Below are 24760 nucleotides of genomic sequence, written 5' to 3'. Positions count from 1 at the left end.
GTCATAGGTGGACAGCCCCACCTTGGGTGTGCCCAGAGCCTGTGGCCCACCTGTAGGCATCCACCCTTGCCGCAAGCCAGCATCCTGCATCACAGGATTGGGAGTGCAGACTTGGGACCTGAGAAGTCAGAGACTCAGCCCCCGGCACTCCAGATGCCATGGGTCGGGAAGAGAAAGTGCCTGCCCTAAAAGGGCGGTTTCCCAGTTCCGTGAGAGCAGTAGAGGGCTGGAGCCAAAGTGTTGTCATGACTATTTTGGGTCCTTCAGTGTGCGCCTGCTTTCTGCAGCCCAGGAATGCATCCCCCCCCTCCTTCCTCTCTCCTTCTTCCCTCCGTCCCTTCTTCTTTCCCTCCCCCTTTCCTCCCCCCTCAGGGAATTCTTTGGTCTCATCTGTCCTCATCGCTGATGGGGCATACGAAGTTTCCGAGGCGCTCTGCTGTCATTTCTGTATAAACAAACTGGTGGACCAGGCAGCTGTCCCCACATGGGAGATATTTTTAGCCATGGGTGGCTTCCATCTGCCGGGAGAAGGCGTGGGGGAGAGCAGCTGGGCCCAGAATAGCCTGCTGCAGGCTCACGGTGGACGTGGCCTCTGTAGGCCTGCGGCCCTCGGGCCCTTGGTGCGTCGGCAGCCAGCCCAGGAGAGCACTCCCTTACCAACACGTCCCAGACTCCTGTGCTCCTCAGGTGGAAGGCAAGGAGACAGTGCTGGGTCACGTGTCACCAAAGCTCCCCATGACACGAGTGGGCCCTGAGGGGAGGGGAAGCAGCCTTGGGATTGCACCGTGTGGCCGGAATCGGTGACCACTGACTGAGGGTGACTTTGCTTTTCAACAGCAGTGCTGGGATGCAGCATGCCTGCTGGGTCACAAATTGCTTTTCTCCTCACCATATGGCCCAGCCTATGCCAAAAGCCTGTGGCTCCCCCACCCCCCACTCCCCTGCCCCGAAGCAGGAGTCCTCACTGGCCAGAGCAGCAGGGAGTCCGGTCCACCCACGGCCTCTGTGTTCTGGGTCTTTAGATGCCAGGCAAGGGAGAAGAACCCAGAGGCAGCTGGGGCCTAGAGACAACATGGCTGAGGGCTGCCCAGGACAGACAGACAGACAGACAGACAGATCTGCCTTTGGGGTTTGAGCACCTCTGAGGTTAAATACTCCGGAGGTGGCATAAGAGCATGGAAGGAAAAGGCGCCAGCTGGGTGGGCAGGGTGAGAGCTCTGTGCTACAATGTAGGGTTAATGTTGGCCTGCACCACCACCATGCCCCTGTCAGGAAGCAGAGAGAAAGCCAGAGTTCCCAGCGCCCAAGGCAGGGTCAGTAGCATTCTTTGACGATGGCACTAAAAAGTGAAACATTAGTAAGAACAGGATGACATTACAACAACAATAACTGAACTTCTAGAAATAAAAGCTTGCACATCATCTTGGTATCACCCAAGAGTTTAAAATTTCAATTATAGGCAATTAAGAAAGCAATGAAAGCAGTACGGCTCGTACCGAGCCCCAAACTGAGTTCTGTAATATTGTGAAACACAAAGAAGTGAAAATATAGCATCCCACTAAAGACTTGCTGTCTCAAAAAGGCAAATCTATTAATAAACACTAAAAACTAAATTTATTGAAATGTTTACAAGGCAATGAAATGGATAACTTCAATAGATGGTTCTTAAGAAAAACAGAACCATGAAATATGCATTTCTTTTAAAAAAGCATCTGGCCAAATCCTGAGGAGGCAGGTAGGTGTTGGCCCACCTGAGCCACACCCTGCCCTTTTTTGCTGTAGTTTTTGTACACATAGGGTCTCACGTGTTTTTCCCAGGCCTGCAGCCCCCCACCCTATGCCTCTTGCACAGCTGCTTTACAAACACGCAGCACCTCTGCCTGCTTGTTTGTTGAAATGGGGTCTTTTTGACGTTTCAGCCAGGCTGGCCTTGAACTGTGATCCTCCTGACGATATCTGCCTGGATAGCTAGGACGACTCAGACGACTCAGGTATGAACCACAATGCCTGCCTGGCCTACACATCTTTTTTTTTTTTTTTTTTGCCAGTTCTGCAGTGAACTCAGGGCATGGGCACTGTCCTTGGACACATTTTGCTCAAAGCTAGCACTCTGCTATTGAGTCAGCACCACTCTGGCCTTTTCTATGTATGTGGTATTGAGGAATTGAACCCAGGGCTTCATGCGTGCTAGACAAGCACTCTACCACTAGGCCACACTCCCGGTGTCTGGCCTACAAGTTCTTAGCATCACAGAAAAGGACTTCAGTCTTCCATGCTCCCTTACAAGTGCCATCAGACTTCACCTTGCTTATTTCAGCAATGCTTTAGGCCTGCTCCTAGAAAGTCACACTTCCATTAGTATACCACAGGAGAAAGGTCTGAAGAAACAGAACATTACCATCTGCTTTGAAAGCCCTCTTGTGTGTAAAGCAGAGTTCTCCTGACTGGGTCTGTCTTGTCTCTGGCAGTTTCTGTTTTTAAAACAAGGTGGCAGATAATAAGAGCAGACTTTCTGCCCACTTCCTATTTACAGAGGGCCACGGAGTCTGGCTGGAGTGCAGCATGCACATATTACACAAAGCTTTCCTTTTTTAAAATTTTTAATTTTTTTTGCCAGTCCTGGGGCTTGAACTCAGGGCCTGGGCACTGTCCTTGGACACTTTCTTCTTTTTTTTTTTTTTTGCCAGTCCTGGGCTTGAGCTCAGGGCCTGGGCACCGTCCTTGGCCTTTCTCAAGGCTAGAGCTCTACCACTTGAGCCTCGGCACCACTTCCGGCCATTTCTGAGTCTGTGGTACCGAGGAATGGAAACTGGGTATTTGTGCATGCTAGGCAAGCACTCTACCACCAGGCTATGCCCTCGGCCCAGCTTCCCAGATTCTTAACAGCGTATCTACTCAAGTTGTACAACATACACTTCTGACATCCCATCAGAATCATCTGAGCCACACACCTCCATGCTTGCTTTTTGCTCATTCCTTTGGAGATGCTTCCTGCCCGGCTAGCCTCCAACTGAGATCCTCTAGATCTCAGCCGCCAGAGTAGCTACTAGGATTACAGGTGGAGCCAGTCCACAGAGCACAGCTCTTAGAAGCCTGGCTGGCTGCCCCGCGGTCTCTGGCTGGTGAACTGGCTCTGACCGGCCTGCAGACAAGAGCCAGTCAGTCCTCCATGCTGGTTCCCAGAGGCTGACTTGGCTCACACGTGGCAGACACACCAGCAGCCTCCCCCCACCTGCACACCTTCACCCTAACGCTGCTGTTGTTTCCGGTCTGTCCTCTGCCCGGGGTGACGCTCGTGGGCACGGCTCCCGCCTCCACCCCACCCGCCCACGATGAGAGCCCACGACGAGCAGCAGGCTCCTGGGCCATGAGGGTCCTCCAGAGGGCACCACTTGGAACCTGCTCCCCAAGCTGAGCGTCTGAGGGGGAGCAGCAGGGGTGAGGGCTGGGGTGTCCTGGACACCAGGTCTGCAGCGGGGAGCCCCAAGATCCCCAGCACAGACACCTTTCCTAAGTAGGTCCTACACTGCGCACTGAACGCCATGCCAGGTCCCCGATGGCCCTCCACCTGCCTGTCCCTCCATCCCACAGGGCAGGGGCAGACTTGGAGGAGAACTGGGGACCCCAGAGACAGGTTTCCAGCCTCTGGGCCCCCAGCGCTGCCTGCAGGCTGTGGAACTGGGTGGGGGGGTGCCCTCCTCCAGACAGCAGGGGCAGGGGCCAGTCTCTCCTCAACGGCCCCTGGCTCTTTGCTTCCCTCAACATGCCTGCCTGGAGGCTCCAGGCCTGAACGAGCAGAATCTCTCACTGGCTTCTAAACCCATCACAGGCTCCACATGCAAGACTTTGGCACAGATCGGCTGGGAGCTGCCAAGATGGCTCCCATGAAGAGGCCCCAGGAGGACAGGCACCATGCCAGCTGTGAGAGGAAGCCGCGTTAACATTCAAGTGGTGTGCCAGTGAAGTCACAGGCTGTCCTGGGCACTGGCAGGGGGTCTGCTCTGTGCTACCACCACTGGGGGCCCTGGAGTCTGAGAGCACAGCCCTGTGGCTGCTCCCACACAGAAGCAGCACATGGGACTCTCTGGGGCCTCGGGAGAGGGCCCCTCCCATACAATTCCGGGGTCCAGGGAGACACAGCTGCCTTTGGCCCCAGCTGTGTAGCACTGTGGGGTGGCCACTGAGCCCAGCCTGTCCTGCCCCAGCGCTCCCACACTCCTGGGACACAAGTGTGACACGTGTGTGGTCCTGGATTAGGAGGGACAGCAGGGCTGCTATATTTGGATGTGGTCCTCTGGGAACACGGTCCTTCTGAAGCAAGGCTGGTGGCTCCAAGCCCTCAGGGCCACCAGCATGAGGACAGATGCCCTGGACCTTGACTCACCCCTGCACACCCCATGGCTCCTGAACTCCACAGGCTCACAGGACTCTTGGCTGGGCCTGACCATCTGTACACCTCCCCCTGCTCTGGTGGCCCCTGTGTCACTCTGTCCCCAGGAAACCTCCTTGGAAGTAGGGAGGGGAGGGGAAGCACACAGGGCGAGGGCAGGGCTGTTTCTCTGCTATAGGAAGTCCATTAGCAGTGGGGCTTACAGCCTTGGGGTTGTGCCTTTAAATGGGTACAGCAAGGACAGGCTGAGGACAATGAGGACAACGCTGAGGGCCACAGCTTCCGGGACACTGAGCCATCACTGGGTCAAGTGGCTGCTACACTGAGTGTCTCACTGCAGAAGTGTGCACTCCTGTCTGGGACCAGCCAGCAGGGAGGTCTCTACTCCGGGCAGCCAGGCTGTGAGGATGCCTTGGTCCTGAGCACTGGTGTGAGAGGCCTGGGGGACTGGACTTGCCCTAGCCCTGGAGACTGTGGCTCCTCAGGCCTGCCTGCTTCCTGACGAGTGTCCTGACGCTGTTAGAACTGGGCACCCACTGCGGACCCCGAGGAGACTGACGGGCTGGGGCTGAAGAATGGCAGAGAAAGCAGTCCCTGGTGGTCTGCCGATTCTGTGGCTGTCTGCTTGCCTCCCTCCCTCCCTCCCTCCCTCCCTCCCTCCCTCCCTCTCTTCTTCCCTCCCTCCCAGCAAGTGGCTACAGGCTGGATTCCACAGTCCTCGTGGAAAACCAGGGGCCCCAGGCCAGGTTCCTCAGAGGACCAGCCCCACTCAGAGGGGAGGCCACCCAGCCTGTACTGGCAGCACCTCCTCTTGCCGCCCGTGAGCGCTGTGTGCCTCTCTGTGTGTAAGCGTGTCAGTCTGCTCAGTGTCTGAACATGTCTGCGAAACAGGGAGCCACCATCTCCCAGCAAGAAGCTCTCAGCTGTCCTTGGGATTCATGGCTATTCAGAGTCAAGCCCTGCTCTGGCCAAGGCTCAGGGTCACCACGGAGGACCACACTGGAGGAGGGGCCCAGGGCCCTGGGTGCAGAGTCCTGGGCTGAAAGAGGTGTATGAACATCCTGCAAGCCACATGGCCAGTATCTGAATCTCCCCCTCCCCCCCCTCTGCTTCCACCCCTCCCTCCCTCCTTTGTCTCATCAACTAAGAGCCTCCCAGCAGGCCACTGTACTGGAAAGATGGTAAACACCCAAATTTAAACTATCTCTCCATCTCTGCTGACAGAAAACCCAGAGGTGGTGCCAGTGCGGGGGTGGGGGGGCATGCTGATAAGCTGTCACTCACACAAAGGCAGCAGAAGCTCTTTAGAACATTTGAATTTATCACATGGCTTCCTGCCAGGGTTTGCCTCACATAATGGCCCAATCTGGGAAGATGCATACATGTGAGAGAGAAAGAGAGTGTGGAAAATAATAAGACCCACTCAAATTAACAAGCTATTCATGGAGATTAGTATAGGAAGGCCCTAGCAAAGCTTTGGAGACAAAAGCATGACACAGACACACAGTGCAAAAAAGAACACAATTAGATAGGGAAAAGAAATAGGTTTGAGAACATTAACTGCAATCAGAAGGAGAGTGGCGGAAAGAGGAGGGGGTGGGGGGAGGAGGAGGGAAATAGCAGATACATATTAGGACACAAAAGACACACACACACACAGTGATACAAGGGAAGGGAAGAAGAGAATGAGAGGGAGAGAAGAAAAGAGGAGGAGTTGTCAAATACCCAGATCCTTCTGCGCATGTGTGCACGTGTGTGTGTGTGTGTGTGTGTGTGTGTGTGTGTGTGTGTGCGCGCGCACGCGTGTGTGGTTTGACAAGGAAATAAACCCAATGTATAAGAATACATTGGTTACACACTCCATTGCTAGTTGAATGACAAAGAGCTTGTTGATATTTCAGTTGCATTTCAAAGACAATAGGGAACAAAAGAAGAGAATGAAAATATAGCTAAAAAGATAAAATAAAAGCCGGTGTGGTGGCTCACACCTGTAATCCTAGCTACTCAGGAGGCTGAGATCTGAGGATGAAGGTTCAAAGCCAGCCTTTGCACAAAAGGACCTGAGACTCTTATCTCCAATTAACCTCTAGACAATGGGAAGTGGGGCTTGGCTCAAGGATAGGGAGGTAGCCTTGAGCTGAAGAGCTCAGGGACAGCGCCCAGGCCAAATTCAAGCCCCATGACCCACAAATAAATAAACTAATAAGTAAAAAGACAACAGCCAGGGGCTGGGAGTTTAGCCTACTGGTAGAGTGCTTGCCTAGCATGCACGAAGACCAGGGTTTGATTCTTCAGTACCACATACATAGAAAAAAAAAAGCTAGAAATGGTGCTGAGGCTCAAGTGGTAGAGCTCTAGCCTTGACAAAGTCCAAGGACAATGCTCAGGCCCTGAGCGACAAGCACATGTTACTCCATTGTTAAAAGCTTGTCATTCTGCTGCTGAAAAATTAAAATCTATCTGAGGACAGTTTTTCACCTTAAACAGGCGGTTGCAAAACAACAAGCATGGGTGAAGGTAGTGGGAGGTCTTTATACTCATGTATGAAAACAGAACACTGAAATCTATGGAGATTGTTTTAAGAAGCAGGAAAGGGATAAAGGAGAAAGATGGAGGGAGTCAGGCTGTAGGAACTGAACCTCCCCCCCCCCCGCCATATAACTAACAAAATAAAAGAGTAAAAAAAAAAAATTAGCCTGCAATCCTAGCTATTCAGGAGGTTGAATGGAGGTTTGCAGTTCAAGGGTGACCAGAGCAAAAGCATGAGACTCTACCTGATAAACTAAAGCAAAAAGGGCTGGAGACACAGCTCAAGTGGTAGAATATCTGCCTCACAAGTGTAGCCCTGAGTTTAAATCCCAATACAGCTAATAAAAGGAAACGAAAGAAAAGGGCTGAACCTGGGAGAATTAATATATATTTGCCTAAGGAAACAATCTTAAGAAAGTAAAAAAGACAGTAATAAACAAAATAGGAAAGCTGGGCACAGTGGCTCACGCCTATCATCCTGGCTACTCAGCAGGCTGAGATCTGAGGATCATAGTTCAAAGCCAGCCTGGACACTAAAGTCCGTGAGACTTTCATCTCCAATCCACCAACCAACAAAAACTGGAAGTGGAGCTGTGGCTCAAGGGGATCTGTGGTCTTGAGCGGAAGAGCTCAGGAAAAATGCCCAGGCTTAGAGTTCAAGACCCACAACTGGAAAAAAAAAAAAGAGAGACAAAAGGAAGATTTTATATAGAAAATTTGATGAAAAACATCTGACTTACCAAAAGCCACAGCGTGATGACTAATATCTTCAGAGAAAACATCACAATTTTAAATGCCTTTATCATTTAAGAAAAGTGAGGAGGGATTAGCTAGAGCAACAAAACCAAATCTTAGGGGGGAAAAAACCCAAAGAAATTGTAAGGGAAAAGTTGTGAATATAAGCATGAACAAAGCAAATCCTAGCTCACTCAATGTGATGCTCTGCATGCCTGTGCAGACGGAGAAGCGGAAGGAGCAGATGAGATGGACACACACGGAACAGGAGCATCCAATCAGGAGACCAGCAGAGGCAGAAACCAGAGCAGAGACCTCCAAAGTGCCCAGCGTCCGCTTGACCCTCAGATCTCAGCCTCCTGAGCAGCTAAGGATTATAGGCCTGAGACACCAGCTCCTGGCTCTGCCAATACACTTGAATCCATGTGTTAATGCAACTACATACTGTGTGAAGGAGATAAGTGTTATTTTGCAACCCAGAACACACAGCATTGGCTCATGGGCAACGGAGGTCAGACGGGGCTGTGGGCAAACTGCCAGGGGCCCAGGAGCTGGGACGGAGTGGGTCAGCAGGGAGCTCACCCCAGCACTGAAACCGCATGGAAGATGAACATGATGCGTGGGGGAGACACAATATTGACCCTACCAGGACAGATGGTTAATCTCAGAGCTCAGAGACTGGTAAGATTTGAAATACCTTCAGCCTTTTCTGTTCCTCTCATTTTTATGGGGGACCTATGCCTGCTCTAAATAATAAAGAGAAGAAGCCATCAACCCCCAAACCAGGAAGAGCACGCTGGGGGACGGGGCACGCTGGGGGTGGGGGTGGGGACCCAGCAAATAAATAAATAACACGCCAGTCCCACCTCCTGATAACCAGAGCCAGGAACTGCTAAAGCAGCCTGATAAAGATCTGCACACGCAGAGCTGAGCAGCCCGCAAGGAAGTGGGCGGCTTCTTGTCATCTCCAGGGCAGCCTGCTAGCACTGCCACGTGGGCAGCCTGCGGGCCTTCTGGGATGCAGCTTGGTGAAGCCCAGTGCCAGCAAACACGGCCTCGGGCAAGCAAGTCTCCTAGGCACAGCCTGGATGACTCTGGAACCTTCTGGGCTTGGTATGTGAGTGACTGTGTGTTTGTATGAAAGGGAGAGAGAGAGAGAGAGAGAGAGAGAGAGAGAGAGAGAGAGAGAGAGAGAGAGAGAGAGAGAGAGAGAGAGAGAGAGAGAGAGAGAGAGAGAGAGAGAGAGAGAGAGACAGACAGAGAGACAGACAGAGAGACAGACGGAGAGAGAGACAGACAGAGAGAGAGAGACGGAGGGACAGAGACAGAGACACAGACACAGAGAAAGACAGAGAAAAACAGACAGACAGAGAGACACAAAGACAGAGGTATCCAAGAGGGAGCAAGGAGAAGGGTAAGCTACAGCGAGCCCTCCTCACCAGACACAGTCCACCTGCTTGTCCTCTGCCGGGAGGGGAGTGGCTGCTTAGAGTCATCTGGTGTCTGACCTTTTCTATTCTGACATGGTCTGAGATTTCAAAACAGCAGTTAGTCACCTGATGGGTAAAGATGCCGCAGTGGACTCGGGGCTGGCCTGGCACTCCTGCCTCATGCCTGGGCCGTGTCTGCTGTGTCTTCCAGGGGGCAAGGCTGGGTGTGCAAGGTGAAGGTCTTCACTTTTCCCTGTCCCCAGTCTCCCGGCCGCCCTGGCCCCAGGGCTCCCTGACCGGGCAGGAGGGCATTCATACCCACTGGGTCCCCTGCCAGAAGTCACCTTGGGTCTAGCCTTCAGGGTTCACTGAGGCATCCTCTGCTGAACTGCCATGCTGGTGGAACCATCTACTCATGAGGGCACCACACCTCCAAACTAAAGATGGTTCCTCCAGCTGGTGGCACACAGCATGGGGAAGCTGCGGGTGTTGGAAGGGGCCCATGGCTGAGCCACAGTGGAGGGCCTCCTCTTGGCCTTGGAGCCCCCTGCAGCTCCTTCCCCTGTAGGTCCTCCCTGCATCCCTCCCTCACCCCTGCAGGGCTGCACTGGCACCCATGGGGGAGGGGAGCAGGGAAATGAGTTCTCAGCTCTGCTCTCCAGTCCTCTCTTCTGTGAGCCCAGAGTCTGACACAAAACCCCAGATTGCATCTCTCCCCTCTCCACATTCTGTCCCCAAAGCATGGCCCTGCTTCTCTAGACCTGGATCTGGACTTCAGGCTGAGCTCTGATGTGGCACAGTGAAGCCTGGAGGCAGGGAAGACAGACACACAGGCCTGAGGCAGAGGCGGGCAGGGTCTGTGTGCTGTGTCCACTGTTTCATGGGCTCCATTGGGTGTCATCTAAATGCAAACTTCAGGAACACATCTTAGAGACATCAAGGGAAGAACATTCTCCTGTCTTCTGCCCCTCAGAGCTCAAGAGGCAGGTGTGGCATAGAGCAGAGGGCAGAGGACAGCCTCAGCTAGGCAACACGCAGCCATTTCAGGTACCTGGGTGTCCACCCACCCCAGGGGGTCCTTCTGTGGAGTCCAGGTTGCCAGGATCAAGGACATAAGCCCCACAGCCACCAGACAAAGCGCAGACTGATTTGCCTGCCCTGGTAAGTGCCAGGCCAGGTAGATACTGGTGTGGGGCAGAGGAGGCAGACAGATTCTGCTCTGGAAGCTACCAGCCAAGTAGGAGGGACACAGGCTGGTTCCAGGGTCCTCCCATGCCAGCCTCGTGTAAGGGCTTTGCCTAGGGAAAGGCCACGCTCTGGCTTCGGCCAGGGGGCTGCCAGTCCTGTGTCCCTGTGGCCCAGGGCTGTTCCATCCCACTGCCATGAGCTGCAGAGGTGGGGAGAGACATTAGGAGGTGTGCTTGGTCTATAAGCCTGTGGTCAAGCAAAGGAGATGACGCAGGTGGGGCCTCGCCTGGTCAAAACAAGAGTGTCACCTGTCCCCGGGGAGTTTATAGAACACTATATATTCTGTACTCATGGGACGCCATAGTGGAACAAGCTGGAGCCTGAGGCAGCAAGTGCTGTTATGCACCATTCTGGAAGGTTAACTATCCTCTCATGCTTTCTTTTAGCATCTATATGGTTTCTGGGGGACATGTGATTTGTGTGTGTGTGTGTGTGTGTGTGTGTGTGTGTGTGCGCGCCCACGCATGAGTGTCCTGGTTCTTAAATTCCCTTCTCTAAAGCAACCAGGGCTCCTTGAACAAATGGCTGAGCCCAGGGCAGAGTTTTAGAACGTGTGCTTGGTTCACATGTGGTGCCCAGAAGTGACTGCTCAGTGGCTGTGGAAGGGGCACACGGGCGCTGGAGGGCACCTTAGTGGTCAATACTGAGACCATCTGGGGGATCTTGAACTAAACTGACCACTAGAACAATCTAGAATATTCTCTAGTCTCTCTGACAGACATCCTCAGCTCCCCTTGGTGTGGGTCAGGGGTCAGGATGTGGATGTCTCTGCAGGCTGGGGCTGGCAGGCCTGAACTGGCAGGCTATGGTGATACTGCCATGTGCTATTACAGCTTCCCAAATGTGCGTGCATGTACACACACACACACACACACACACACACACACCTGTACATATTCGTAAAACGTAAGTTGTACTGGGATTTGAAGTCAAGGCCTGATGCTTGCTAAGCAGGTGCTCTACAGCTGAGCCACAACCCAGGCCTGTATAGAAGAAATTTCCTAGCAACTCCCTCTTCTACTCTAGCTCCTCCAGAACTCTGCATGTGAATCCTCTCTCTGCACCCCTCTCCTGGAAGGAGGCATGTGGGACTGACTGAGTGGACAGGTAAAGGTGAGGCACCTCTAGGACACTGTAATACCTCACCAAACCCCTGTGGAGGGGCTCTGGGACCCCAGAGGCAGTGAGCGAGCCCTTTGGAGTGGGAATGAAGTCCCTGAGCAAGTCTGGGCTCTATGGGGGAAAGACTTGCAGGGAGCACTGCCCTTGGCTGGGGCTCAGGCCGCCCGCCCAGGGACAGCCTCAGCCCAAAGCTCTGGAGCTTGATCAGGGGGTCCTCGGATGGGACAGGAGGTGGGAAGGACTGCCCTGGCCCGTGGGCCACCCCAGCCTGGCTCCTGTGGCAAGACCCACTCTGCCAGCCCCTACCTGGCACTGAGTTGGTTAGCTATCCCCATCTGCTGTGGCCACCAGGTGGACAGCCAGGCAGGACACAGCACCCTCCACCATTAATATTTGGGCCCACCCACTGCCCATTTATGTCCCGCTGCCACCCTTGACTGTGGGGAAGAGTCCCGCAGCCGAGGCCCTCATGTGGCCGGCTCTGAGGGCTGCCTGCGCCTACCCCTACCCCGACTCACCCGATGGTCTTGCCCCAGTCACACCACAGGGTCCTCCCGACAGCCTCCATGTTCTCCTTGAAGCGGGTCAGGCACTGCTCGTGGAGGAGGGTGCCGTAGTCAGTGTCCTGATAGGCGGTGACCATGAAGACGTGGGCTGCTGCAAAGACAGTGGGTGCCGGGGGTTCACACTCACCTTCCCCACGCACCTCCCCAGGATCCCTCAGCCGGCCCCAACCTGGGGGCTCCCTGACGATGGGGGTTCTAGGCTCCCCTCCTAGGGTACCTGGTGACCCTCTAAAGGCCCAGCTGGCAACACGGGACTGGAGCGCAGCTTTTCCTAAGCTTGTGGTGGTACCAGCGTCACGTGTGCATGCACAATTCCAGCCTCATGCCTGGCACCTCGAAGCCTCCACATTACACACGGGGAAACCAAGGTGGCGGGAAGAGCTTGCTGCTGGGGTGGAGCGCAGATCTGCCGTCTCCATCTGGGCATGACGCCAGTGTGGCCACGTGGTAAAGGAGGGCTCAGTCCTGCCCAGACAGCCAGCACCAGGGCCTGCGTGGCACCCCCGGCCCCAGGGCCCTGTGTGTGTGGACACCCACCCCTCACAAAATCATGCTGGCAAGCAGAACTGAATGTGTTCTTCCCTCAGACCTTGACACACACACAAAGCAAAGGTGACCCGACAATCTACGCCCTGCACACCATCAGCGTGCACCCTGCCTCCTGGAGCTTGCTTCGGGCTCTGGTGGGCATAGGCGGGGCAGGGGGGCCCCGTGGCTCCCAGTGGTCCCTCTGCCAGGCTGGACACCCATGATCTCAGTCTCTTCAAGGGGTGGCTACTTCCTGTCCTGTCAAGCCGCTGTCCTCCTCCCGCCCCTAGGTGATGCTGGCTTCTATTCCTCCAGGGCACGGTGGCCCACTTGCCATCCCTGGCAGAAGCTTGGAGGACAGGACAGGGATGCGCTGCAGAATCTAGGCTCTTGTTTTCTCTAGCCTCAGTTTCTCAGATCACATCCGGCCCCACCCCGGGTCCCATGAGTGGCAAAGCCAAGCCGCCTGTCACTGCCCTCCGGCCCAGAGTTCACTGTGGTAAAGGCAGAGCGGGCCCTCCGAGGAGAGGCTGCTGCCTGGCTGGGGCTCAGGGCCCCAGTCTCTGGGAAATACAGAGGGCCCACCTCGGCCCTCCCCACTGTGAGTCCTCCCCAGGTGATTCTCACACATGGCTTCCTCAGAGGATGCTTACACAGAAACCACCCCTGCACAGATGGGGAAACTGAGGGCTCAGGCTCAGAAACAGCATGAGGTCCTAGTGCCAGAGTCAGTGCAGGCCAGCGCTGGCCTCAGGCCTGGCTTCTCTTGGCCCAGAACTTGGCCCCAAGGGTGCTAGAGTTACAACCGGGCGGGAGCTGGCAATGCAGTCACTGGCCTGATCTGTCCTTGAATGCGGATGAGGGATGAGGAGGGGTGGGTCAGGTAGAGCCAGCCTGGAGGTAGACTGGCGCTGGGAGGAGGGGGGTCCAGAGCACAGCCCCAGCGGTCACTCACTGTACAACTGGTGTATCTAATCAGGATTGGAAGAAAGAGGAACAGCGATGCCGAATTTCCGGACACAACAGAGGTAGCATATGGCTCATAAAGGGCTACGTGTGTTGAACTGAGAAACAGGCAGAGAATGATCCCTTGATTCCTGCTTCTAGATAACAGAACTCCAGCTTTCTGATGAGAGGAAAGAGGAGATGACTCTGTGACACTCAGAGCAGCCATGGAGCTTGGGGCCACGGCCAGGACACCAGGGACATGCCCTAGAACTCACCTTTACACACTCTGCCTGGTCTACCAGGGGAGGGAGCTGGCATGAGACTGCCTGAGCCTAGGGCATCTCTGTGGAGACTGCCATCTGATAGATCTGGGCAAAGTGGGTAGGGCACCCACTGAGCTCAGGTTACCTTGGGGATCCTGTCTTAGGAGCGGTGCTGTGGTCACACACTGGCCAGTAGACTGGGCAGGACTGGGAGGAAGGGTACACTGGGGCTGGTGAAGAAAAGGTGGTGGCAGAGGAAGTGCTGGGCTGCTTGGGAAGCTTGGGGACTCAGACACAGTCATCAGGGAACCCCATGGCCCGTCCAGTCCACACCTCACCACTCCTGGCACTGAGTTCTGCCTCTGTCCTCAGCTTGGGTTCAGCCACACAGCTATCCCGCCCCCCGAGGAGCCTGCTCGGTGCAGCTTGGGGGCTCTGGAAATAGTTCCTTGAGCATTTCGTGTGTCCTTGATCCCTCACTCCTGCTGGAAGTAGACTGCCTCTTCCAAGTGCTTGTCTGGGTCATCTCGGTGCCTGCCTCTGCTCCCCGTGCCCCCCACACACGGGTCGCCCACTGCCTGTGCCCCATCTTGGCCCTGCCCTTTACTCCAACTCGACCTACAGTTGACACACACTGTACATTTTCCAACATTTTAGGTGTTGGCTTTGTTTCAGTTTCTTTAGATAGTCTTCTATGTAGCTCAGGTGGCCTCAAACTTGTGACCTCCCTGCCTCTGCCTCCTGATCTCTGGGGACTGCACGCATGCGTGCGATTCCTGGCTTCATTTCTGAACTTGATAATCCAAGAAATAAAGTTTTGAGGTCATAAAACTAAACAAAAATTAGCCGGAAGTTTGGCCCAGTGGTGGAGTGCTCGCCTAGCATGCACGAAGACCCAGGTTCGATTCCTCGGTACCACATATGTAGAACAAAGCCAGAAGTGGTGCTGAGGTTCAAGTGCTAGAGCTCTAGCCTTGAAAAGGTCCAAGGACAGTGCTCAGGCTCCAAGCTCAAGTCCAGGACTGGAAAAAAAAAGAAAACTAAACAAAAATTTAACAAAAAAAGAGACTGTCTACTAGAGAGGAACAAGAAAACACAGAGCTCAAACAAACAGCAGAACAAATGAAAACTGGGATATCCCTGGAAGCCTTAAACAGGAGAAAAAATACGGTGTTATCATAAACTCTACGCAGAGTGCATTAAGCCAGAGAGGCCAATGACCCCCTGCAGAGCACTGACCGGGGCCAGCCCTACCCAGCCAGCCCTACCAGCGTCCTCACCTCTGTCCCAGGGGTGGTGAACTCAGGACACCTCCACGCCACAGCCAGGCGCAGTGTGGGCAGGAAACAACCATCCAAGCTCACCAGGCCCCAAGGTTTTCAGACGCTAATTTGAACCTCTCCTCCCCACCCCCCCTTGGTATGTGAATGAGCATGGGACTTGAGCTTTCGCTAGGTTTATTCACTCAAGGCCAACCTTCACTACTTGAGACACACGTCCATTTCAGCTTCTGCTTGTTAACTGGAAATACATCCCATGGAGTTTCCTGCCTGGACTGGCTTCACACTGAGACTCCCAGATCTCAACCTCATGAGCAGCTAGGGTTACATGCCATGGCATGTGCTCCCTGAAGCTTGGAGAAACTGGATGCTTTGCCAGAACCTGAGTGGGGAACACCCGAACGACAGTCAAAGGAATGCCAGAGCAAAACAAGATGAAAGAGTGCACCACCACGTTGTACAGACAGTGTGAAATTCCAGAGTGGCAACTCCCAGGGGTCTGGACGGCGGATACCACAGGAAATGGAAGCACAGGCGACATGGGTAAGGGTGCAGAACACTGGAAGCCCGCGCACTGCTGTGGGAAAGCAAATTCCTCCAAAAGTTAGTCCAAACTACCACGTGGCCTAGCGATTCTGCTTCTGCACAGACCCTTGAGGGAAGGGACAGCAGGACTGGAGGAGGCATTGCAGGCCACATTTGCAGCAGCGGCATTAATTCATGGGGCCAAGGAGAACCAACAGAATGGTATGCTCACACCATGGAATAGTTTGGCCTTCAAAAGGAAAGAAATCCTGACTCTAGCTGCACCCTGGACGAATCCTGAGGACAGCATGTGGAAGGACACACAGGCAGGTGCAAGACTGCTTCAAAGGAGAGCCATGAAGTGCAAGGGTGTCCACCACAGTCGGGCGATGAGGGAGGAGGGGTTAGGGCATTCAGGGGAAGAGCGTCCGTTCTTCATTCTGGAGGCAAATGATGACTTCACAACAGGATTGTATTTAACACCACTTTGCTTTTAAAAGTACACGTAGGGTGAAAGGGAGCGAGGGAAGGGGTGAAGTGGTCTAAAAAGAAATGTACTCATTACCTGACTTATGTAACTGTAGCTCCTCTGCACATCACCTTTATAATAACAATAATAAAAAAAAAAAACCCTAGTCATAAGTGCCAGGGGCAGCCAGCTCACACACCAGCAATCCTAGCTACTCAAGAGGCTGAAATCCAAGGATCACGTTTTGAAGCAAGCTTGGTCAGGAAAGTTCTTTCATCTCCCTAAACTACCAAAATGTTTGAACAGTGGCTCAAGTAGAAGAGCACTAGCTTTGAGCATGAAAGCTCAAGGACTGCATTCAAGCCCTGAGTTCAAGCCCTAGGACCAACCATAAAAAAAGAAAGCATCAGGGGCGGCGAGTTTAACCTAGTGGTAGAGTGCTTGTCTAGCATGCATGAAGACCCGGGTTGGATGCCTCAGTACCACATACATAGTAAAAAGCCAGAAGTGGTGCTGTGGCTCAAGTGGTAGAGCTCTAGCCTTGAGAAAGCCCAAGGACAGTGCTCAGGCCCGCAGTTCAAGGCCCAGGACTGGCAAAAAAAAAAAAAAAAAAGAAAGAAAACATAAGGAGGGCCTGGTTCATGTGGGAGAAGGAAAGAAAAAAGAAGTGTGGGGGAGAGAGAAGACCCCTCCAAAATACAGTTCAAGACAGGAAAGTTCAGGGAACTTGGTCAGCATGACAAGTATGGCGAACGTGACCCGTGGAGGGCTGGCTCAGCACACTCACGCGGTTGCTGGTAAACCAGAGAAGGAAGACTTGGGACAGGGTGACAAGGGAACACGGGGGAGCAGTAAGCACCAGAACTGACCTGTGTGGGCAGGGAACTGGTCAGGAGACACAAGGCCCAACCTCAGACAGAGACATGGAGAATCATCTCTGCACAGGCTCCGTGCCTTCGGATGGACCGTGTTCACATACACTACGAGAACACAGGTAGCACCCCTTGCCTGCGGGCCTCAGTGTAGATCTGGAATGTTCTCCACTGTGTGTTGAAGGTGTAGTCCCTGGGGCAGCAGTGTTGGAGGTGATTTGGGGGAAGTGATTTGATCTCAAGGCTCTGACCTCATCCATGGATCATCCATCAGTGCGCTTCTGCGGAGGGATGGAAATCAGGAGGTAGGCCATGGTTGAATGAGCGGCTCTGGTGGGTGTCCTTGGCCATTCCTTCTCCCCTCTGCCTCCTGTCCCCACGGGGAAGGGTGCTCCCCACCATAAGTGAAGCCAGGCGAGAGCCAGCGCCCAGCTACAGATACAGGACATTTCTTGAGCAGGGTCTTGAGGCAAGTACCATGATCACCAACCATTATCAATCAGAAGACAGAGTTGTTAAAGGCTGGTGCTGCTACCAAGTCAGCTCTGTTCACTGGATCGAATGTCTGCATTTTTCAAATCACAGGACCAGGGGAACTGCCACAGTCCAGTTCTAACCTCCGGCATTCACCGGATCATCACCTGCCATGGCAAGTGCCAAGTTCCAATGGGACTATCTCTGTCCACCCTCCCCCACTGCTGGGGCCAAGACAGAGCCTGGACTCCCTTTTTTCTGGGGCTTCCACCCTTGCCTTCCGTGAACCAGCTCTGCACCTCACCTACCCTCCGCTAGGCTGCAACAGGGCAAACCAGCCTCCAGTGCCCACATCTACCTGGCCAAACCTCTGTGCGAGCCCTACATCTGTCCAGATGGTAGCCTACCTGCCATTGCCTTGGAGTTCCAGGGAGCCCCAGGCCTGGACTGCCAGGTTCCGTCCACACAGAACAGGGCGATTGTTCAACTGAATCTAAAAGAATCAGCTTTGAGCTGGTAGCTATAATCCTAGCCACTCAGGAAGCTGAGATCTGAGGGTCACCATTTTCAATGTACGCCCAAGCAGGCACGTCTCTGAGACTCTCATCTCCAATTAACCACCACAAATGCCTGCAGTAGAGCTGTATCTCAAGTGGTACAGTGTTAGCCTTGAGCAAAAAAACCTCGTAGCACCTAGGCCCTGAATTTAAGCCCCTGGACTGGTACACCATAAAAGAGAATCAACTGCTTTTTAAGTTCAATTATGTCCCAAACATTGCACTACTTATGTATATAGTAAAACAGTGTGTGTAAGTCCAGTTTCCTGGCTCCTGCTTGCCATTCTCACCTGGTGTTATGTTCCCATTCCACACTGGGGGGGGGGGCAATCCAGAGCTCTTGTAAGCCATTACATGTCACCCCATTACCTTCAAAGCCTCCCCCTCCTCCTCCCTCCCCCTCCTCAGAATGATAGCTGGTAGCTTACAGTACAGATCAGCCTTGGTGGTCAAAGCTCTTTCCATGTTTCAGCTAAAAAGACTTCCAGAATGTTCCAAGAACCAGAGCCTTTGCATATCCATTTTGTGCTCTGGAGGCCTCCAGTTCCAACACCTGGTTCTGCACTTAACCTTCTCTTTCCTTCTAGAAATGGTGCTGGTACATATAGCCAACCCTGGTGTCCATAGAGACTGGCTAAGTGCCAGGGAAATTCAGATACTCACATGACTCTATAACATGGTTCAACATTGGCTGCCTCACACCTGTAATCCCAGCGACTCAGGAGGCTGAGATCTGAGGATTGTGGTTCAAAGCCAGCCTGGGTACAAAAGCACCTGAGACTCTTATCTCCAATTAACCTCTAGAAAACTGAAAGTGGGGCTTGGCTCAAGGATAGGGTGGTAGCCTTGAGCTGAAGAGCTCAGGGACAGCGCCACATAAATGGTTCAACATTGTCATATAACCTACACAATCTCCTAAATACTTTAGATTATCTCTAGATGACCTTTACTACCTAATATAAATACTAAGTAATACACTCTATTGCTTAGGGAATACTGACATGAAAGAACATGTACTTGCTCAGTACAGATGCTGTTTTAAAATAAATGTATTTGTGTATATATATGTGTGTATGTGCACGCTCGTGGACGTATGTATGTATGTGTGTGCGTACATACAATCCTTCTCCTGCAGCCCACTAAATACTAGGGTTACTGGCACGTGCCACACTGCCCAGCCTAAAATTATTGGCAGCAATGTGGTGGGTGGAGGCAGAGGAGGAAGTGAGGCTGGAGGCCTGGTTTCTCTGTCTTGGAACTGTGGGCCCTGGAGGCTGGTTTGCCCTTCACAGGCACTGTCCTTGAGGGCTGCTCAGAAGCACCCTTGGCTTCTAGCTGTCCCTCTCATGGCCCCGCTGCTCCATGTTGGGTGACAGAAGTTCCAGGAGAATGAATAGCCTGGCTGTTCCCCAGGGAGCCCTTCTCTGCCACCTGCCCAGAGGCACCTCTGCCACCATGTGGCTTGTCTATGGGAGCTGCTTCCCTGGGCACAGCACAGCAGGTCTTGATGGTAAATGAGTATTTGGTGAGGGATTGGCTGATTTCTCCCAGGCAGCATGTGGCTTAGCCCTCCAACCCCCAGCATGAGTGGGATGGGGGAGGGGGAAGGCCAGCTGCACCCCAGCCCTGAAAGTGAGGCAGCTCCAGGCCTCCTAGCCTCTCTACTTCTTGATTTGACCCCAGGGTCAGGGCTGGGGGCACAGGGGAGGGAGCAAAGCCTTGTTGGGGGTGATGGCTGCACCATGTCCAGCTAAATCGCCACTCTCCTCTTGTCAGTGGGTCTCAACAAAGCCATCAGCATGGTTAAAGTGACACCCCAAGCTGCAGATGACCCTGAAACAATCCTGCGTTCCCTGTTAAGAAGGCTCTTTTCAGGGCTGGATCTGCCTGCTGCAGTGTGGCCATAGAACCTTCCTCATGGCCAAGGTCTTCTTGTCCTGGAATGGGCAAGGCTGTGACACTCATTCCTCCATGGGAGTGTGTATGTGCATGTGTATACAAGCATATGTGTGTGTGTGTGTGTGTGTGTGTGTGCGCCCGCGCGTGCAGAGGCTGTGAGACAGCACATGATGATGGGGCATCTGACCAGCAGGCCTGCAGGCCTGTGGGATGGAGAGCTGAGAACACTGGCCTGGCCTTCAGCATTCATGGCTCCCGGCTGCCCTCCTCCATTTTCCCTGAACCTGCCTTCTCAGCGGAACTGCCTCCTCTTTCAGGGGGTTGCTCTGGGTCCCCTAAGCATACCCTCACTCCAGTGCCTTGAGCCTTGCTGTTCACAGGAAGTGTCAAAGTGTCCCAGCTCGAATGTGACAGACCTCTGGGACCAGAAGCACTGTCCCTCTGTCCATCTGTGTCATGGACAGAAAAACTGCAGCCTGGCACTCAGCTCCAGCTGGGCAAGGGGACCGCCTTTTCCATGCTCCAAGCAGAACACTGACGGTCCGGCCTGGCAGTGGGCAGGGGAGCCTCAGGGAGGACAGCCTGTGGGAGGGGTACTGGAGTCCTCAGGGAGCCTCTCCTGGGCTCAGACTTTCCATTAGAATTCCAACCGCCTGCATGCAGTACCCATGTCAGTCTGCCAGATGCCACTTCTCACTGATCAGAAGCTAGGAAATTCACTCATTCTGGGGAAAAAGAATCAGAGATGTTTCCAGCACACTATTTGCTTTAGCTGAAGATTCTAACTAAAATGTTTCTCCATGTTGCGGCATGCTGTGGCCTCACGGCGGGAGGAAATGCTTCTCTCTGCCCTGGCCTGAATTGGCAGCAAATACCAGTGCTGACTGGCATGCACCAGGAAAGGAAGACAAAAAGCTAGACTTTCTCCCTGCATTGGAGTACAGTGACGGTAAATGAACACACTGAGGCCTTTAGCAAGTGAGTTCTTCTGATCAGGATTCCAGGATTAGAATCATGCCCTGATTTAAAACAACATCCCTGCATACGTTGCATTTCCAATCCTACTTGTAGTTATTCAGTCACTCACAAAACAAAAATGCTTGGGCCTTCAGCATGGCAGCCAAGGAGGAAGACTATAGTATCGGTGCCTGGAGCATCCCAGTGAAACCTGCAAAAATAGAGGCTGGCAACATGGTCACCAAAAACAACCGTGGCTTATCTGGAAACTTCATTTCCCACTAATGAAAAATTTTATGGTAGCTCTAAATGAAGTGTGTGTGTGTGTGTGTGTGTGTGTGTGTGTGTGTGTGTAGTAGGATTTGAACTTAACACCTAGATGCCATCCCTTACCTTTTTTATTCAAGGCTAGAGTTCTACCACTTGAGCCACAGCTTTACTTCAAACTTCTTGCTGGTTAACTGGAGATAAGACATCCCTGGACATCCCTGCCTGGCCTAGCTTTAAACTTGAATCCTGAGATCTAGCTTCCTGAGTAGCTAGGGTTAGAAGCATGAGACACTGATACTTAGCTCTATGTGACATTCTTTTTTTTTTTTTTTGCCAGTCCTGGGCTTGAACTCAGGGCCTGAGCACTGTCCTTGGGCCTTCTCAAGGCTAGAGCTCTACCACTTGAGGCTCAGCACCACTTCCAGCTTTTTTCTATGTATGTGGTACTGAGGAATAGAACCCGGGTCTTCATGTGTGCTAGGCAAGCACTCTACCACTAGGTCAAACTCCCAGCCCTTATGTGACATTCTTAATTGCAGAATACAGGGAACTCAGTAAGATTTTAATAACTGCCAACAGAAAGCCAGCAGGTAAATAAGTGAATAAGTAAAATAGCTTGATTGTAAAACAATCACAGATAATGTTTTTTTTTGTCGACCATGGTCTGGGTGTTGTCCCTGAGGCTCTTCAGCTCAAGGCTACTATCCTACCCCTGGAACCATAACACCACTTCTGGTTTTGTAGTGGTTAATTGGAGATAAGAGTCTCATAGACTTTAGTGTCTGAGCTAGCTTTGAACCGCAATCCTCAGATCTCAGCCTCCTGTGTAGCTAGGATTACAGATGTGAGCCACAGCACCCAGCACAGATCATGTCCTTAAACCTGCGATTAGCATACTGTACTTAGATAAATCCTTGGCAGGGGGTGGTAGCCCAAGCCTGCTGAGATCGGGGGGGGGGGGGGGGTGACAGCTCCAGGCTAGTTTCTGGGAAAATTCCATGAAACCCCCATCTCAACCAAGGGTGGGATATGCCTGTCACCTCACTTATGGGAGTATTTCAACAGTTGGGTGTGATTTTTACACATCTTTCAAGCTGGCTATGTGGGAAAACACAAATAGGAGTATGGTAGTCTAGGCCAACACAGGCATTAAAAAAAAATAAAGCAAGACTTAAAAAAAAAACCATCAGTGGTGCTGGGGTGCTGGCAGCTTAAGTCTGTTATCCTAGCTACTCAGTTGACTGAGATCTGAGGATGGAGGTTCAAAGCCAGCCCAGGCAGGAAAGTCTATGAGACTCCCATCTCTAACCAGTTTAAAAACAACAACAACAACAACAACAACAAACAACTAGAAGTAGAGCTGTGGCTCAAGTGGTAGAGTATTAGCTTTGTGTAATAAAACTCAGGAACAAGGCCCAAGCCCTGAGTTCAAACCCCAGTCCTGGGCTGCTATGCATGTGTGTGCATGTGCATGCACTCACACACAAATAACAAATGCAAAAGGGGCTGGCAGAATGACTTGAGTAGCAGAGCGTCTGCTCTGTGATCCTCACACTGACATAAAGACAAAGCCCAAGGGTCTCTAGGATATGGAAACAAGAGCTTTATCTTGAGTGATTGTTCTTAAGGTACTGTTACTTCTCTTCTCCTTTGTTGCCCTTTTGGTTAATCTCATATTGTTACTGTATCTGACTCTGTTACCTGGCATATTGTATATACTTTTGTTTATTTGAAATAGAAAAGGGAAAGGGGAAAACAAGATGATTGGGAGGGAGTGGTGGGAAGGAAATGGGGACAAAAACATGAGGAGTATCAATGCCTGAGAAGTAATGCACCTACTATCTGGCGAATGCAATTGTAACCCCTCTATACATTACCTCAGTAATAAAAAATAAAATGAAAAAAAAAGAGACAAACCCTTCCCCATTGCCACTCTGGGTACCAAGGAGATCAGTCCAGGGCTCTGACAGGGAGAAACCCCCAGGAATTCACTGATAACCTCATAAAGAAATCAGCATGTGCCCGGTGACTGCTCTGCTGGGCTCCACGGACAGAAATTCACCCATAACCTCAGAAAGCTGTGTCTGTTCTTCCAAGGTATAACATTAGCCAGACTGCTGAGAATAACGTTAAGATTACAGGACTTTGGACTTTCAGCAGAGCATAAATCTTGGTAAACAAGGGAGATCTTTGTGTGTGATGTGATTTTTTGTGTTTTATTTACACAGGGTTTTTTTTTTTTTTGAGTGCAGCCTCTGGGCAGTAGCACACAGAAGGATATTTATTTATGTGCTTATTTAGTTTTGTTTTTTTTTAAACAAAATCAGCTCTCTGCCTTGTTAAGAAATATTTTTGTCAAACCTAACAGATCCTAATGCAAGAGCACAATATTATTAGGCTTTTTTTTCATCTATTGCCAAAATATTTCAGCATCTTCACATGCCATGGCACTGAAGAAGGCTTGCAAACTCCAGATCTGCTATGGGGTTGCTCGGAGGGTCTGTCACACTGCCCTAAGCTGCTTTCTTGGCTACAGCAGGAGTGTCAGTGGACCCCTATAGTACCAACAGGGCCTGTGTGACAAGCACCTCGACCAACAGCATCAATCTGGGAAGAACAAGATGGCAACGTGGCTGACAACCACGGCCTCGAGGGCTGGCTCCCCAACCACACGAAGAAGGCTGGGCAGGGTCTTGACCCTGGCATGAGATCAGGAGGGTCAAGGGAAGTGAAGGGGCGATTTCTTGCTGGGCGCTGGCTGCCCCAGTTTCAGTTCACAGCTTCTCTGCAAGCGGGAGGCCCAGTAAGCTGGGCCGCCTGGGGGGGGGGGGGCGCCCGGGGCCCGCCCATCTCCCGATTACCTACGAGTGCCCCTCGGGGCCGTGGAATCGCCCTCGGCAGCAGGACAGTAGGCCGCCTCCTTGCCGCAGATCCCTCCTCTGCCTCAATTCCAGCGGGGGCTACCGGTACACACCTCGAGCCCCAGGAAGCCGCGCCCAGGGTGTGGTCGGGGACCCCCTCCCCCTCACCTGGCTACCCCTCCCCGAAAACCAGCAGCTCCCGCGGGGCGCCTCCGCCCCTCGCCGCCCTCCCCCTTCCCGGTGCCCCGGGCCTCCTGCCTGGTCCCCGCGAGGATCTGGGGCAGGCGGCGGCCGACTCACCCAGGAGCAGCCAGAGGCCGCGGCGCAGGCTCCCGGCCATGGTGCTGCTGCCGTCCTCGCGTCCGCCCCGCGCTGGGTCTCGGCCGGCTCCGGAGCGCGCGCCGCCCGCCGCCGCCGCCGCCGCCGGGGAAGGGGGGAGCGGGGGCGGCGTGCCGCAATGCGGCTAGCTAGCGCGCGCCCGGCTGCGAGCGGCTCCGCGCACCTGCCCCGCCCGCCCCGCCCGCCCGCCCGCCGCCGGGCTCCCAGCTCCGCAGCCTCCCCAGGTGCTTGGCGCAGGAGCCCGCAGTGTTCAAGTCGGCCCAAGCCATTCTGGGGTCCGCCCGGCTGGGGACCTGCAGGCCGCCCCTCCGCCCGCCCAGCCTTCGGTTCTGGCATCCAGAGGATGGGGACAAAGCCAGCCCAGCGCGGGGGGCGGGGAGGGGGGAGAAAGTGGCATGGCCGCCAGGGTTCTTTGGAAGATAAAAGCGGCCACTTGCTGATAGGGGTGGAAGATGGGGCAAGAGGTGAGGCCAGCCAGCCAGCCGGGAGCGCGGGCAG

At 53.2% G+C, this 24760-nt stretch overlaps 1 protein-coding gene across 3 annotated transcripts in view; it reads right to left on the bottom strand.

Moving 5' to 3' along the window:
• The window catches only part of Ramp1 (receptor activity modifying protein 1), a 29638-nt gene extending 5287 nt beyond the window's left edge, over positions 1-24351 (bottom strand). The window contains exons 1-2 of one of the 3 annotated variants that reach the window (XM_090354424.1): positions 24224-24351; positions 11973-12108 (exon numbers count right to left, since the gene is read on the bottom strand). In XM_090354424.1, the coding sequence (XP_090210550.1) occupies positions 11973-12108; positions 24224-24263 (176 nt within the window). In that variant the 5' untranslated portion in view covers positions 24264-24351. Of the gene's footprint in view, positions 1-11972; positions 12112-16902; positions 17187-24223 lie in introns of those variants that run through there. The other 2 variants (XM_090354423.1, XM_090354425.1) reach the window with 2 other exon arrangements.
• Positions 24352-24760: the final 409 nt, after the last annotated feature.

Source organism: Megascapheus bottae, chromosome 21, assembly GCF_031878675.1.
Source record: "Megascapheus bottae isolate mThoBot1 chromosome 21, mThoBot2.hap1, whole genome shotgun sequence".
NCBI classification, from domain to species: domain Eukaryota; kingdom Metazoa; phylum Chordata; class Mammalia; order Rodentia; family Geomyidae; genus Megascapheus; species Megascapheus bottae.
Note: the sequence above shows the minus strand (reverse complement) of the source record. Positions and strands in the feature narration are given on the sequence as shown.